This window comes from Labrus mixtus, chromosome 17 (genome assembly GCF_963584025.1).
Source record: "Labrus mixtus chromosome 17, fLabMix1.1, whole genome shotgun sequence".
NCBI classification, from domain to species: Eukaryota; Metazoa; Chordata; class Actinopteri; order Labriformes; family Labridae; genus Labrus; species Labrus mixtus.
Genome location: NC_083628.1, coordinates 10,914,967 through 10,932,887, shown reverse-complemented (window position 1 = coordinate 10,932,887; position 17,921 = coordinate 10,914,967). Strand labels below are relative to the sequence as shown.

General features: G+C 38.4%; 1 protein-coding gene across 1 annotated transcript; it reads right to left on the bottom strand.

The window, feature by feature from the left end:
• Nucleotides 1-1,147: 1,147 nt before the first annotated feature.
• On the bottom strand, nt 1,148-16,502 carry cabp7b (calcium binding protein 7b). Its single transcript, XM_061061354.1, has 5 exons — nt 16,180-16,502; nt 2,857-3,000; nt 2,648-2,760; nt 2,097-2,244; nt 1,148-1,998 (listed from the first exon to the last, which is right to left on the bottom strand). The coding sequence occupies exons 1-5, from the start codon at nt 16,286-16,288 to the stop codon at nt 1,871-1,873; spliced, it is 642 nt and encodes a 213-aa protein (XP_060917337.1). The 5' UTR covers nt 16,289-16,502; the 3' UTR covers nt 1,148-1,870.
• Between the last annotated feature and the right edge of the window lie 1,419 nt (nt 16,503-17,921).

Here is a 17,921-nt window from a genome sequence, read left to right as displayed (position 1 = left end):
TGGAACTCTACACTTGTCCTGGTTAAAGTGTGAAACATGGTTGAAGCTCAGTCAGATCACACAGACACTCTTTTGTCTTTTTGTCTGTTGTTGTTCCCATTCCGTTTGACTCGTTTGGATGCCAAGTTATAAGGTCACAAATATGCAACATTGTGCACGCTTGATGACGGACTGTAAGTACATTTATTGATAATTATGTTATGTGGAGGTCACAGCTTCGATTACAATCAATACCAAGCTGCTCAACCAAGAAGGCTCATTCTGAACCTTGAGGTAAACCAATTAATCTTTGTAAAACTGACATCTTTACAAATGGATTGTGTTTTTTTTCCCTCTCTTGCAGATCAGCTGACCTGGTTGAGCAGCATTTGGTTTAGGGTCACTGCATCTGTCCCCATGTAACTGAATCCTTCTTTTCAGCAGGGTAGTCCCATGTGTCCCTGCACTATTTGATTTCAGTTATTGGGTTCTTTGCACTCGTAGCTGTCGTGGTAGATAATTGGATTCATTTTATGTTTTTGTAATTTATTTTTTAAGTGTCATAAGCCTCTACTTCTTCTGCATAAGCTGAGCTGAGTGTTGCTGAATTTGAATGCGATGCTTTTCAAAATACATTGTAATGTTTCCAGCATCAAATTCATTTAAAGAAGCGGAGCACCTGATAGATTTGTATGGTTAACTGAAACAATTAGCACATTTTCCTTTAGCTGTAAGTGGTTTTAAAATATTTGAACAAACCCAAAAGTCTGCAGCTGTGTCAGCTACTCTGTGAGCCTGGACTGACAGAAGTGCTCGGAGCTAAATGCTAATGCTAGTTTGGCATAATGCTCTAATATGACAATGCTGTGGTCTATCATGTTTACCATCTAGGCTATATGTGTTAGCATGCTAACATTAGCTAATTATCACTTATAACATTGGCTGAGGTTTAGTTTAGTTTTTAAAATATTTGATCATAAATTAAAGAAGAGGCTTTATCAACAATATAAGTAGCATGTAAGTAACAACAAAATCTGTCATGACAGTCTTTTTTTTGTGGCAATCCGTCCTTTAGATGTTGAGACTACACTAGGTTTCATTGGCTCATTAAAAGGATGAGGATTAGTTTTCTCTAAATATAATTTGAAGTATCTCCAGATGTTGAAAAGTTTCATGCCCGATTAATGCTATCATGACTAAAAAGTTGTGAAAATGCTTTCATATAACATTTAAATGCTTGTTACTTGTGAAGAAGAAAATATGTTTTGTTTTAAATCTGTATTACTTCTGTCATGTTAAGATTTAGATCAGAAAAATCTTGTTGAACAAAAGGATGAACATTTAACTTCTTAATAGGCCCATAAAGAAGTACCCAGTCATGTATTCTCGTGTTTTAGTGAGTGACTTAAAGCAACATGTAGCACGTCAACACTTTTGTATTGCTTGATTACGATCCTCGATACTTCCATTACTGGAGCACATTCCGAAAGGCAGAGCTCTCGTCAACAACATTAGTTCTTTTGATATATAAGACACGGCACAGCTATAACTACAGAACATACGGGACACTGAAGTACTCACATTAATCTGCCTGTTTAGCAATTTTTTCTTTTACAAAACTTCCAGAATTTGAATTGTTGTGACACTACAGTTTTAGGATACGAATCAGCCCTTGAGATTTCTTTCTCTCTTTCTTCCTTTCCCTGTTTTAAACCTTGGTGTGCGGTGAGAAGTGACCACATAAAATGTTGCATGACATCATTTCATCCATGAATATGAGAAGCTATGATGGCATCATTGTTGGTCATGAAAACAGTGACAAAACTAAAACACACCTAGAATTTTTGGTAAATGTTTGCTGCTCATTTTCCATCCTTATATAAACAGATCTTTACTTCATTCCTCTGCGGAGCATTTGATTGGCCGCAATGAGCATAACGCTGATGATGAATGCAATAGCGAAGGCACAAATCAGGCTTTTACGCACACACGTGTGTTTCTCCTGTTGTGTTGGGCTTGCTGTGGAGAAATTTGGAGACAAATCCAACACATTTGAGATTCTTAACATTAAAAACCTGTCTGAATAATCTGTGAGATCAAATCTGTATGTGACTTACTGTCAATGTCCAGGTGGCACTCTGGACTGTTCAGGTGGCTCTCCTCGGTCATGATGATGTTCTCGATGTCTTTCATAGTGAGGTGGTCTCGGAAAGTATCGTAAAGCAGTCTCTTGAGTTCATCCACGGTCAGCTTCTGCATGTCACACTGGGAAGACAAGAAAACACAAAGAAAGCTGTAATTAGTGTAGGCAAGACGTCTTTGTCCCTCAGTGACGCTAATAAGCTTTAGGTCAGCAATAAGAAGTAAAAGTACCGGTTAGTTCAAAGCGTCAAGACTGCAAACATTTTAATTGAACAAATCTATTCAGTGATGCAACTAAATGTAAGGAATGTAGATACTGCTGATGTGTCAGTAATTACCAGAGTGTTGTCAGGGCCACTTTAAAATCAAGACCTTTACTTTTTTATTGGAATACGATATATAATGACAATGAAATATATATTTTTAAATACTCTGGTTTCCTATACCCGTTGTTTTGGTATTGTTATTTTGATTGAAACAGATGGCTCTTATCCATTCAAATAATCTAACTGATGTAAACAAATACCTTCCAAAACACTGAATCGAAATCCGCTCCATGAAACTTGTCAGGCATTCCAGCAGAAGAGAGTTTAGGCCCGAGCAGTGTGACAAATTCCTCAAAGCCAACCTGACCATCACCTGATGACACGTAGTTACAAACATGTCAGTGATACGGTGGCTTTATTTGACAAAATATCAGCCAAACATCCATATAGAGAAAGGCGTGGGATATACCGTCTATATCCAGTCTTTGGATGATCACCTCCAGCTCCACCTCGTTGGGCATGTAGCCCAGTGAGCGCATGGCCATCCCCAACTCCTGCTTCGAGATAAAGCCGTTTCCATCCCGGTCAAACACTTTGAAAGCCTCACGGATCTCTGTTTGAAGACGGAAGAAGGAAGTAGTTATCCGAAGTTTACTTTACCTTAATTTGATAGAATGACACATCCATTGATTTTGAGACATAATGTCCTAATGTGTTTAAACACAGCATTTTTGACATTTCAGTACCAGGGAGTGAGACGGCGACTGTGCACCATGGAGAGAGACAGGGTGAGTCATTTCTGCATATATATGTACACATTAAAGATTCATTTTGTAAAGTACAAATCAACACTAGTGCAGAAGTATTTTCATAAACTGCATGAGGTTAATGAAGTAAATAGATTGAAGGACCCCATAGTGAAAATAAAGATTTATATCATAACATTTCAGAGTTACATTTAACTTCAAGTGATGGAAAAGTGACGAGGTTACCTGGCATGTCTTATTTACTACAGATGTGAATTAACAGACACCTTCAGGGCCAACACCTGTTTAAACCACCGTGACACAATTGTCTCTGACAGAAGGCAGCGGGCACGTTCACGTGTTTATAATTAACAACAACTTTTTGTGTAAATAATCCATGAACATCGCCATTTGGCTCCTGTCCTCACCCTGCATCACAGTATTCTGTTTGAAGTGCTAAAAAGAGCAGTTGCACATCAAAGGCGCAGACGCTCGGTGGCTTCTTTTTGATGTAGATCCTCGAATATATGCGAGAACGCTCGATGCCGGCTCAGTGGTCACGTATGGTTAGATAAACGAGAAGGGCAATTAAAGGAGATGTAGGCTGAAGGACATGAACATAAAAAGCAACAATGCTTACTGGATTTACACAAAAAAAACATGTTGAGGAAAACAAGTCAGAGTCAACATATTATGTCTACTTTTTATTATTGCCATCAAATTAAAAGCCTGTGAGGACTATTATTTAATCGAGTGTTGTATTATACAGAAGGCCTCAACAAATGACTTGCAAACAAATTAAAATTAAACTATGTGGTTGAGAAAACACCACCTTTAATTTGCATGCCTGCCTATGAGTGGACAAGTAATGACAATCCATCTTGTGCACACTAATGACTGACAGCTAGAAAGTGAGAGCCCACAGAGGCAGTTTATAGCCTCATGAGAAAACAAGAAGAAATTGCAGCAAGAGGACGTTATGTGGCACTTTTATCGAGGTCCTCCTGAACTGAACCAGTGACACGGTCTGCTCCAAACCTTGACATCAGAGACACAACATATTTGTCTAAATTACAGCCAGCAGAGCTCTTCCAGTTTGGTTATCTTCCTTCAGCTCCGACCGAGATTCAATGTCACGACCTCGTTGCCAGTGACAAGTAATGAATTCACCAAGAGAGCTGAGAAGTGGCTGGACTACTGATTGTTTCACACCGACACAAGTGAATATTTAAAAAAAAAAAAAGTAAACATTCAACCCCGAGGGACATGACGATGGATACACCTCTCCTAGCAAGATGGAATTCATTATAGGTGCATATTATGCCTATCCTCTGGTTTTTAAAGATAAATTGCAATAATTTACCTTCTTAATGTAGTGGTTTTATCTTTTACTGCACTGTTTTGACAATACACTTTATCTCCTTTTTTCACTCTACCTCAGGAAAATATTACATTTTTTACATAAATGAAAAATACAACATAATAATACAAATTATATGCACAGATATTTGACTGTGCCCCCACCCCCCAAAAAAGTTCTTATGAAAGGAAATCATTTCATTTCCATAAATAGCTTCATCTATACATGCAGAAGGCATAAGACACACAATCTACACACCATATGGAGCAGTACAGTACAAGCACTGCATTAGAAATATGTCCTTGATACACTCTTAAAAAACAACAACATGCCTCACATGGGTAGTTTGTTTACACATACAAGCATTAAACAGATGCATTTAGAAAAGAGTTTGCACAAGAAACTACCAAATTATAACCAGTGAACAACTTGTGTACTACTTTGAGTCCTTGATCTGAAAATCTTTGTCACCTCGCATCACCCTGAGGGTGCACCAGCTCGGTTATCTAAAGTCAGAACCTGGCTAAGAAACTCCCTGTACTGTATGCACATCATCTTTTTAATTAATCCAGCATTTCCCCCGCAGCAGCAAATAATCAAGGTCTGTGTGGATGAACCTTTAGGAGTTCATTCTGCTGACAGGGGAATTTCAGAGCATTTACAAATACCAACTCATTTAGCAGTATTTAGCAACTCATTAACATTGGTGTTAAATATCTTAGTGCTCAAGTCGGCGACGGTACGACTGCTGTCAGGTCCTGAGATATAGTGACACTGCGGTCATAAAAGACGTCAGAGTGTCTGTAGTCTTTGAGGTAATGGCATTGACAGTAACACTGAGTCAAACACAATACGTCATCAATGTTCAGAGTCAAACCAAGGGTAATGAACAAACATGGTGACATGGGTGTGTCCACAATGACAAACCTGCTGTACATGATTGTTGGGAGTTAATTGTGTTTAGAGCCATCATTGACCTGGATATTCAATCATGAACAATATTAATTATGTTTAGCATATAATGAATATGACATCTAAATGGTAAATGGACTTGATCTTGTATAGCTCTTTTCTAGTCTTCTGACTACTCAAACCACTATTACAACACATTTCACACCTACCCATTCACACACTGATGGTAGAGGCTGCTATGTAGTGAGACCATCAGAAGTAACTAATCCCAATCATACACAAGCATATGCCGCTGATAAAGTAGTAGGAGCAATTCAGGGTTTAGTGTCTTGCCCAAGGACACATCGGACATGTTGCTACAGTAGCTGGGGGTCAAAACCCCCAACCTTCAGGTTGAGAGAAGACCAACTCTACCAACTGAATGAACTGAACTGAAACCAACATGTGAAAGCATATCCATTACAAGGCCTTCATCCAATAGGTAAAATATCTGCATAAGGGAGCATTCATTTTTTACATACATTTATTATCTATTGCGATTAATTTGGAATCTTGCAATGTGTTTATTGCGGATGCTTATATTGTAATAAAGATGATAATGCAATGTTTTGTGTAGCCCTAGTGCACAAAATAATAGAAAACGTTATATGCACCTATATCAAGGGATTAACATAAATCACTGAATAAAAGAAAGTCCAATAGCAATGTAAATTCAGATCTGGCAACAGTCATAGAAAGCACTGATGTAAATCTTATGCTAGTTTATTGATGGTCCAAACAAATGTGCATTGAGCGTTAAGTGTGTAGCCACCTTTGTCTAAATCGGTGAATAATCTCTTTTCATTTCTGAAAATATGCATTCTTTACTTCCTAGTGACAGGTGCTACATCAAACTGAGAGGTAAACACTGAAGAAAAATCTCTTTTCGTTGTGTTTTACTTGCGGCAGGAGAATATCTCTGATGCCAAACACTGTGTTCTGAATTACAAATGTCGTAGTGTCAGGTAGCTTGAGGGCCAGAAAATGGGGAAATTACAACAAGTAAAAATGGTACATTAAAGAACGCTTTGAGTTTTTGTGACACATGAGTTATATGACCAATTCATCATATTTCCCCAAGCAAGGAGAAAATGAAATATTGACAGACAATTTCGTGGCAGGTTAGATCAACAGCTGCCAACAGAATCATGACGCTGATTGTTTCCTGCAGAGCAAACAGGCATGTTGATGTTTGTTTATTCTGCAACATGGATCAGTATGATTGCACTAGTTTGACCTATACTGTTAGAATATAATATATTTCACACAAATTCTTAACCAAAAACTGATGCTCATAGACTTCAGAGATATAGTTTTAAAAGCTCGTACATTTTGTCCCTGACATCAAAGAGACACTTCTGCCAACCCTGAGATCTAAAACAGGACTTAAAAGTCTGCTGACCTTCCATGTGAACAGAACATTAGGACAAACAGCTCACAATGACCTTTCTGACCAACCAACACAGTGATTCATGCTGGTTAGTGCAGCTAAAAACGTCCATGAAAATGGTTCACGATGAAGGCAGATGCCAAGAAGCTCAGTGCTGCATGTTGGCAGCGTGTCAGAGTTTCTAGCTGGGGTAAAAAAAAGGCCATTGAAGCTCTCTGAACTGAATAATTGGGGAAATCCCAAATAATGGCTTGGGGCCGACAGAATCAACCAACACTGCATTGGGAGAAAGAAAAGAGTGTTGTGCATCATCTTAACGTCCTAAATTCATCCATAATAAGTTCACCACCAGACAATGGGGATGTATGAGAGTTTACATTTTAGGGGATGTGTCAGGCTTTAAATGTGATTTATTGAACCTGGAAAAAAGAGAAAGTTTCATTAACTGAACTTTGGAACTCTGACTAAACGTAACTTCATTGTATCAAATGGTCCATGTAAGAGGATTGTGCCAAGATTCTTCGAAAACTCATATTCATCGAGACATAAAATTAATAGTTCATTACTGCCAGAGAAAGTGTTTGATGACACATTTGAAGTCCTTCTGATGGATATTTGAGCTGAGAGAGTTTCCAGATTGCAGACTCAAGTTGTTCAGCCACATAGTGTGCAAAGTCTCTAAAAAGTGATAAATGTTTGCTGCTGAAATTTCCAAACAGAAGGGTGGCCATTCCTCATCTGTTTGTCAGCGGCTAGCATTAGCTTACTGCAAGTGCTCATTGTAACTATTTCTATCCTTGTGTTTGTCCGTGACATTCTGAAATTCGTTGACTGCTCCATTTCAGTCACAACGTTATGATGCATATCTTAAGATTTGTAAGAGTGTCGAAACTATTTTAAATATGTATTTTGGCTGATCTCATATTAGCCAAACCTGACATTTCTTTGCATTAGCTTGAAATGCTAAATCATGCTAGGCCTGTCAGTAAACAGCCAAACTCCCACCGTAGTTCCCCTTACTTAATACTTGATTTAGCTTTTAGAGAGATTTGGTAAGTGAAGATGTAAGGAAAAGTATTATTAACATGTTCTAGCTGAACTTTGTTGCTAGTATCACAGCAAGCTAACCCAATGCTTGCCGTGTTATATTCATTACGGACACAGCTGCCTCCCGTTTGTTTGCGTATCATTCAAAATGGCAGTGCCGAGAGATGCTATCACCCAGAAATGACTGTAACGGGACATATACTGTACAGTAGCAGGACATAATGTACTTAAACAGAGCTTGTTTGTGGCATTTCGATGTAGTAGAATGATACTAACAAGAACATGTTACAGATTAAGGGGAAAACAGTTGCTGCATGTTGCACAGGGAACCAAAAACAAAACCCCACCATATGCCACCTCTTAGAGAGCCATACAGAGATTGTCCAGTTTAGTTCAAAAATCCTTCTTCACCTTTAGTAATGATCCTGACATTGCGCAGGATACTGTAATAGCATGAAGACAGCAGGAGGTTGATGAAGTAGCCTCATTGCTCCACAGGAAACTGAGAAAAGAGAGTAACAGCAGGAAGTTTTCAATCTCCAAAGTTAATCTAAGTGCATTCATTTCTTCTCTAGATGATATTAATCAATAGTCTCAAAACAGTTACTGAATTAATAAAGCCCAAATGTCAAACTCAGTTTTAGTCTCATTTACATCAGCTGCCTTATTTCCTTGTGTCCACCTATTGGCAGATAGATCAGTCACCATCACTCGCAGGACAAGGGAGACTTCCTTCTTCAAACAAACAGAATCCTTTGTTTTAGGTCAAGATGCATTCAATAAATGGGATGAAAGGAATGTAAATAATGGTATCAAATTATTTTCCACATTACCAAGCCCTTTCTTAAGTAAGGAATCTTTTTACTGCAACCTGCGATTCAAAGACCAGATGTGACAGGAGGGCCAGTACTTCACATGTGTTACCCAAACTTGAAAAAGAAGGTTTGTGTGTTAATTAAATCAAGAGTATAATTTTCTTATCAAAAGAAAGGTTGGTTATTAAGGTAGTAACAGCAAATTGGTTCGAGGATACTACTCACTAGAAGAAGAATTAGTCTATGTTATATTAAATAAATGCTCCTCCCATGTGGTTTCAGTTATAATTATGATAATACTCATGGCATCTTTCTTTGTGAAAATGACAGGGGGCGGATACCTGTGAATTATATTGATAAGATACGCAAACAGAAAAATTAAGACAGTGCACTGAGCTCAAATTTGGCCCTCTGAAAGAAATTTATAAACACATTACTGAAGAAAATACCAATTAATAATAAAACAGGCATCTCTGAAAACACGCTAAATGGTGCAGTGACTAGGTAGAACACTAGTATCTTGAATCAAAAAACAACTGACCTATCTGGCTGACCATAAAAGGCCAAAATATATAGGAAAATCTGACATTAGCAACAGTCAGATGGGTCCTATAGCAAACCCTTCTGGATGTTATAGAATTGTTTAACTCTACCACATTCTCAGTCCACAAAAAGTTTGTTCAATGTGCAGAATATCTCATGAATACACACTTCGATTGCTGCACAATCACCAAAGTTTTTTGCAAATGTACTACTAACATGCCTTTGTTTTGTACTAAAATGTCACACAACACTCAATAATAACATTATATTTCAGATTTTACTGTCCTACTATATGATGCAATGTTGTTGCCTGTCCAGATTGTAAAGGGAAATTCCCAAGAAGATTGTATCATGAGCCATGATGCAACAATGCCTGAGACTCTAAACATTACTGTCCATGTGGGGAGGTAAACAACAACACGCACACATTAGGCTATATATAAATCTGCATATCATTACTGGTCCCATGTATTCGTTTACCCTTCACCTTTCTTTGCTACCACAAATTTACACCTGCTCCATAATATTACATTTACATAAGCAAACACATGCACACACAGTCACTACAGAGGAAGGGAAGATGTGGTGCACAAGCCCTGCAGCAAAATAAACTCCTGCTGTCAAAAAGTACTTAAATACTCCAACATTACCTGCAGCTATATACTGGCAGGCTGAGTTTGAATACATGACATTAACGTTTGGGGAAATTGATTACAAATTATGAGAAAATAAGCGCTTGACTTCTAGCAGTTGTTGCTGTTTTGCACGACCAACTTAAATGACCTGGATCTCTTGTTTTAAGATAAAGCAAAGTTTCCGTTTCTTGCTGACGAAGCTTATTTTACTGACACGTTTTGTGTAGGTTTTCTTATTTACACAAAGCTAACATTTTAAACAAGCATACATGCAGATGTAATTGCACTTTATTGGCTGCGAAAGGAGGTGGTAGTTTAGAATGCCTCTATCTGTCCTTGAATGACACAGATGAGTACTGTGGCATGGTCAAGACTTTGCTGTGAACCCTTCAATTTCCTGACTGTCCGTTTGCCTCAGATTGAATCTTTGGGTCATTGACCTGCAGCTCCTGTCTCCTCTCAGTGAGGGATAATTATAGGATAGATGTTCTGTTTTTGTCCGCAGACAATTCTGTTTTCATCTGCTAATATTAACTTTGTGTCTGAGTGTTTTGCAGCGCAGTGTGATGAAAATGAAATATGTCTGTGGACTATCGGACAAGGGGAGAAGAAGGACACAGGCTCATAATTACCATCTCATAACAGAGTGAAATTATGCTGTTTGAATCTAGAAATCTGTTTTAGCTTTCACAGAGATTGCCTGAAATTTGTTGAACGTTGAAAAGAGACAACTTGAAACGACTTGAAAGATGATGGAGCTTTAAGAACCATGTTTGTAGTTTTTTTGTTTACCTGTTTGTTTCTGGTTTGTATTCAAAAAAGTTGGTGGCGTTGGTGGCGCAGTGGTGCAGTGGTTCGTGCGTGCGCCCCATGTATGGAGGCTGTAGTCCTCAAAGCAGGCAGCCCGGGTTCAAATCCAGCCTGTGGCTCCTTCCCTACTCTCTCTCCCTGATTTCAAGCTCTATCCACTGTCCTATCTCTCCATTAAAGGCACAAAAAAGCCCAAAAATAAATCTTAAAAAAAAAGGCAAAAAGGCAAAACTATCCAGAAGAAAAGTAGAAGAGCAGCTTCAGCTACACACTGACAATAACTTCTCTTTAACTGAATAGTCTATGTACAACTAAAGGTCTAACTCAGCTCTAATTTCACTTACACTTCTCCGTATACAATGTTGCAGAAAAAAACACACTGTTTGTGGGTACAAAAAAGGCAGCTTTGCATACCAATTGGAAGATACTCTTCACTCCACTACAATGCCTGACGTCTGGGGGATTCTCCTGCTGGCTGTGATCTATAAATACTGCTCACATCCTCTGTCAGCGATGCACCGAGGAGTGATACGAGCTCCAAGAGACATCCAAGAGTGTAAGTGCCGGGGAGCCACGACTGCTGAGCCATTAAACGAGCCATGTCTTATCTAGTTCAACACATGTGCAGTTACAGTGGGTGACAGTTAACTGCAAAGAATGGTGTGTTTTTTTTGTTTTTTTTTACACTTTTATGATATTTTTTTGGTGAGACAGTTTAAAAAAAGAAGAAAGATTTTCTTTCCATAAAAGTCTTGTCAAAATATTTTTGCTTCTGTTTGCTTAGGTCTGTAAATATACATAGTAATTGACTTTACAGGAATTATTAAATTTCAGAGTCTAATAACCCAGATTTATGGAGATATTTTAATGCATGGAAGTCAAAGTATCATCGGCGTATAAAGTCGTCCCAGTCGCAGATTATGCAAAATAGGCTGAACTTGGCTACGGACCTTGGTTTTACTGTGCTCATTAAAACTGGGAGAGACTTGGCACAGCATAATGTCAACATAATCGACGTTCATAAAAGTATGCATAATGAGTGCATTTCTTCTCACAGGGGGTAAATACACAAATAAATGCTATATTAATGTGTTGAATAGGGATAAGATTACGGTTGTTTCACTGGCATAAACAGCCTCAAAGTTTTTGAGTAGATTGAGTTTGTGATGATTAAGAGATTAAGAACCATTAAGCGATACATACAGAGAGGCTATTAAATAACCCAATAACAGAGGTAAAATATTATATGATATGTTAAAGTTATCAGGTTTAGGATGAGACATGAAAATCTTACACATAGAAGCATGATGTTATCTTTTTTTTTAACTTCTGTTTTAGAAGCAGGTATGGTTTTATGCACGTCAGGGTTTTATGACAACTGCATGACACAAGGGCGAAGAAAAGGGCAGGAAGCCTCGCCACTGACCCTGCACACCTCGACTACCATCTGTTCGAAAAACACTCCCTGGAAACTGCAGATCCATTAAAAACTGTGAGTACTTCATCAGCCTTCTGCACAGCAAGTACAAACAATCATATCTCTATTCAGGGCAAGTGGCTTTAATCTTTACTGCTGATACGATTACTAATGTATTCCATTTACTGGAGAATACAATTTAAAAAGCCGAAAAGATTTTAATCCTAATAAATCTTAGATTAAACTATAAAGTGTCCTCAGAAAGCCGGATAAACGAGACTTATAATCATTCACTTTTATTGAAAGATTGATTAGTGCAATTAAATAGATTATGGTGTAATTTGTTAAATTCAAATTTACAATTATAATGAAGCTTTATGCTAAATAATATCTCATAATGAAAAAAATAATCTAATTAAATTGGCAAGTCAATTGTGCAGTAAATAATTGTACAGCATCCATTTATTTTTAAATCATGAATATGTTTTGGTTTTCTTTTCAATCCACGATGAATTTGTCTTCTTCAACTTGAGAAAACAGTCTTTCTGTAAATTCAACAAATAAGCACATAACAGAACACTAAGTTAACTGTTGAGGCTTCTTCAATGTCTATGAAGATACACTCTTACAGGCTGTCAATCTCATGAGGATATGCCTCTGGGAACAATGGCAAACGTCTTGTTATGTCTGGTGTACCGAGACTTTGTCAATTTGTGACTTCCAGCCAAGACTTCCTTTTCTGTTTGTTGCATTGTTTACAGTCCAGTAACTAACTTGAGAAGCGACCATGTGGTCAGATCAAAAGCAATCATCATTTGCCCCTTCAGATATGTCTTTAAAACAAACACCATCATTTCTTGGTTAATTACATCCCCCAAGAACTCTGTTCATCTGTTTCAAGAGTTTCAACTCAACTACAAAAGGAAAGTTATGCTGTACACAGAGGCTCTGCTATGGCTTACTTCAGCGATATGAGCCTGAAAAAGATACTGATTCTTTTTTGATTTACCAGTAAATAATGGACCTTAGGTTTACGCTTGCAATAATGCTTGTTTGTTGAATTCAGGTCAGGCCCTGATGTCGTAAACATGGATTGCATTATGCCTGCTTTTGCGCTCTATATGGACTGCTTTTCTTGTGAACACCAAAGCCTGCTGGTTCTTGATTGGTCAGTTTATCCTCAAATGTACCACAAATGTAGTCTTTAACAAAGAAACTTGGTGTTTCGATGAGCTAGATACATTGAAAGTATCATTGAAACACCATGCAGTGTCCAATTGTAGCTAAATGTGCTGAACATTAGTGTTGAACTGAGATGTTTGCTAAAACTTTAATGTGCCTGAGACAAATAAATATTCATTATTGTCATCAAAATAAATATTTTATCATGGATAAAAACAAGTGTGGCTAGTCAAAAAAGGAGAACAAGAAGGTGAGAAATAAAAAGTATAAGTAACTAAGGAAGGAAGGAAACTGGTTCTGCACTCCTATTGTCCCGTTGTCCTCTGTTCTTATCACCTGGTCACATATATCCAATAACACTGCAACATACCTTCATTGTCAGCCTATCATATCGTTGCTGCCCTTTAAAAAATGAACCTGTCCACCTCCCGATTGAAGCACAGTCATTGACTTCTCATTGTCTCATCAGTCTCAGACGACATCATCTTCAAACACCTCCACCACCAGAGTCTGGACTCCTCAGGGGGGCACACATCCTGCTGCTGCTCAGGGCAGACGTCACTCAATTTTCAAATCTCCCTGTAGAGTCTATGTGCCGGAGACGTAATTACCGCATCATCTTCTTTGTATACATGTATCTGTATTCTTTACCATAACAGGTCTCTGATTGAAAAGGGAGTCTATTGGCCTCACTACACTGCTCACTCTCACTATGACTGAATTAACACACTGTAATTATATTCTGCTTCACCTCTTACTAAAAAAGTTTTTAATGCATCTCATTATATTCTCTGTAACTTTCTCTTATTTCACTTTGACAGTAATTATACTTAATAATCTCACCTGAAGCTGAAACTAAACTCTTGAATCTGTGTATGGAGGGCAGTATGTGTCGCGCACTGTCCACAGTGTAGCGAGGCTCTGTGCCTCTGCACAGAATGCAAGGTAACCCAACCCAAGGTCCTCTTGTCCTTGTGTGTTGTGTTTGTCAGTGGGCACTCTGCAATGTTGTCAGCATGTGTCTGCAACAATGTTATCAACAGAAACTCCTGTTGATCACTGATTCAATGATGTTTGTCCAAACTATAGTGTGAGGGATTCTACTTTAAAAAAAAAAAAAGTCTTCATTTGAATAAAGAGTAAAGTCAAATATTAAGACTTTTTTGATCAGATGTTGTCAGATTATGTGTATAAATAAACCTTGCAAGTAAAAGAAAGAAGCTATTATTGGAAATGTTATTATAGAGAGTAATTTAATGAGTCATGAAATCAGGGAACTTCTGCCCTGCAGTTATTAAAGATTTTGGGGATGAAACAATATTTATAGAGAAAGGACCACTTTTCTGTCTTTTCAAAGTACGGCATCCTCCACTGTATACAAAGTTAGAGCATTGGCTGTGTAAAGGGGAGCTGGACAGTGTGTTGGAGATTCCTGATATAAGCACCCACTCTGGCTTAGTTCTATCTGAAACTCTCTCTCACTTCTCCTCTTTAGCTCTCTTTATCTGCTGCTGGAGCTGCTCAGTGACAAAAGGTAGGCCACTGTTTACCCAGGGCACTGCTGAAGTGTGAGGCCGCGTAAAAGCAGCGGTGAATTTTATGCTCAGTGAGTCCTCCCAGGGTAAATACATTCACGCTTGGATGCTCTGTCTTGCTATGTTCTGAATATTTATTGCCTTTCATTCATTAGAAAACTGCAGTTTGAAAAGACTTCTTAACCACCAGAACAGTTGTATCCTACAAGAGATGTTTTTTTACTGGTATTGTAATTCTTGACTTTCCAAAGCCAACATTTTAATCAGAGTTATGTCGTCATTTCATTGATAGTGGATCTCCAATGTCAAATGACTGGCTCAAAGCAAGGTCAGGCAGCCACTTGTGGGTTGGGCTCCCTGTGCACAGAAGAAAGGGGAAATGGAATTCCCCTCGCATAAAAGACTTCCTGATATCAAATCTGATCGGAGTTATCTCTTTATTGTAGTGTGCCTTGCCTCGCTCCAAATCACTGCCAGCTGTGCTTTCTCATTGTGGAGACCATTTGAACCAAACAAAAGCGCACTTTACGGCTACTGTAGCTGAGACGATGGGCTTCTATGAATCTATAATGCCTGGATCTAGTCATTAAAAAATGAATTAGATCTAAAGAGAAAAAGTTGAGAGAATGTAATTCAAGCAGTAATATGATTCAATCTGTCATCTTATTAATGGCTTTAACGGAGATAGATTTTCTAGAAATTGTATTGTAATCTGCATTTTAATAGAAAGAAATCTGCCTTTTATAATCGCCTTTTCTCCCTTTCAGGCTAAAGACGTCCCCATGACTCTCCGGGCTTGTCTTTTGACTCAAGCACAAACTTACAGTCAGTGAAATCAATTTAGAATCACAGGTGCCATGGATGAAGTCAAGAGATAATGTGACAATGTGTATGAAGGTGTTTTGTATAGGGAGGTATGAAATGAGGTTCAAACACTAGCACGTTATTCATTGTTTTCTACAATTATAAAAGTATGGTGTAAATCTTTAAATCAATGCCAAAGATGGTTTAAGAAAAAAGACTTGTTTTATTTATTTTTGCCAAATATCTGAGGCAAAATAATGAAAAATGAAAACATAAAGCATCATACCAATTTTCTCAGATTTCTTGGAACAATATAACCTTTATGCCTACCAATAAGACCAACTGCTCAAGTGAACCTATAACAAGCAAACATCTAGTTTAGTGCACACACACACACACACACAGATTTGGTGAGGATGAAAAGAAGGGCACGCTGGCTGGCTGGAGCTCTCCAGGGTCCTGGACTAGTTTTCCAGGTGTACATTGTATTTAACATGTCAGAACTCTTAACCTCTAAACAAGTCGTTTAATCCGCGATGAACAGAAATGAGACTCACCCTCCACCTCGTCCTCGGGCAGGTTAACAGGGGTCCGGTAGGAGAGGACATCTGGAATAGTGCAAAGTCCCTTGTACATGAACCTGGTGGTCACAGCACGCACTGGCATTTCTGCGAGGGAAGACCAACAACTGTGTCGCGATCTTCATATAGCCTGGCTCTCCGGAGTTTTTCGAGACAGACCCTGTGCTAAACTGCCTTTGAAATCTTTACACAAAACCTCGGTCAAAAAGAAACTGGAAAATAATAATAAAAAAAAAAACTCCGCGAAGTTGAATCTTCGTTGTGATATTCTAGAAAAAAAAAATCGAATCAAATCAGCAGGTCTTAGCGAGAATGCAGCTTGGAAATTGACTTTCCTTGTAGCAGGTTACAGTAAGCAAGATATGAATCAAATAGGTTATGCCATTTCATCAAAATGACATATCAAACTTTTCCTTCATAGCCTGGCAGACAAAGCTCTGGGCTAGCTGAAATGCTCCATAATGTCTTGAATGATCACGCAGATATTGATTTGCTCATTTAAATCTTGAGTAAACAGCCATTGTTTTATACAAAAAAAATAAAGTAATTAATAAATGAGGTATCGAATTAATAAAGAGAATATCACTCGATCGATAATTTTCCTGCTGATTTTAAGCGTCTGCTTCCTCCAAACTGTCTATTCCCAGCGTTGTCTCACTTTTCTTCCCCGTCTCGGCATCCTCTTTGAGAAAAACAACAACAACAACAAGAACACACGGATCGATTGTAGTACAAGAGGTGAACAGCAGCAGTGACGAGCTGATCCTATCCAGCAAACTGGGAACAAACTAAATCTTGTCACATTTCTTTTCGTTCCTGAAGAGCGGCTTCAAGGGATTCCTGGGTGACCCCCTCCTCCTCCTCTGATACAGACACGCTGTATGAGCAGTGATCCTCTCTCTCCTGCCGTCTGCTCCCTTCTCATTTGGGCAGCACACACACACACACACATTTGGCTACAACACACACACACACACACACACACATTCAATGCTGCCTCTTCCACAGAGGAGTCTATTGAACGTTTTTAAATTGTCAGCCTGTAATGGGATAAGCTTCATTTTCTACACTCAACCAGGCTGAGTCAAAACCAGTTTACATAAATAAATGTCGACTTTCTTCTTTAAAAAAAAGTGAGAATGATAGCAACAAGTGAGCCCTATGTTAACCCTCGTTTCATTACATTTGAGCTAATTCAATGTTTTTTGGTCAGTTAGTCCTCAAAGCAGACTGGGGGCTGAATGGAAATGTAGAAACTAAAACCGAAAGATTAAATGACGCCTCTGGCTTCTGTATATCAAGCATATTTCAGGCGTTCAATAAACAAGTCCTAGTTAGGCTGAAATAAACTGAATTCGGTGAAACGTTGAAATGCTATGTGAGATTTGAGCTGCATGATTTTAGAAACCAATAAAAACATCTTCATCCATCCCAAAAGTCACAAAACTCTCATTTCTGTAGGATAAATATGAAGCTCCATTTTAGCGACGCCTATAGCCTAGCATGCGGTAACAGCCAAAGAGCTAACCAGGGTTTGTTCAAGGGGAAAAACCTACAAGGACCTCGTGGCTCACTAAATGTAGCCTACAGCTCACAATTTCCCATATTTATAACAACCATTTCCCTGCCGTACGCTCAGGGTGGAAAGCTCAAATGCTGCTATAAGATTGTTCTTCCTTTTGCAAATCTAAATGTAGCGTAATCTGACAAATCTCTAT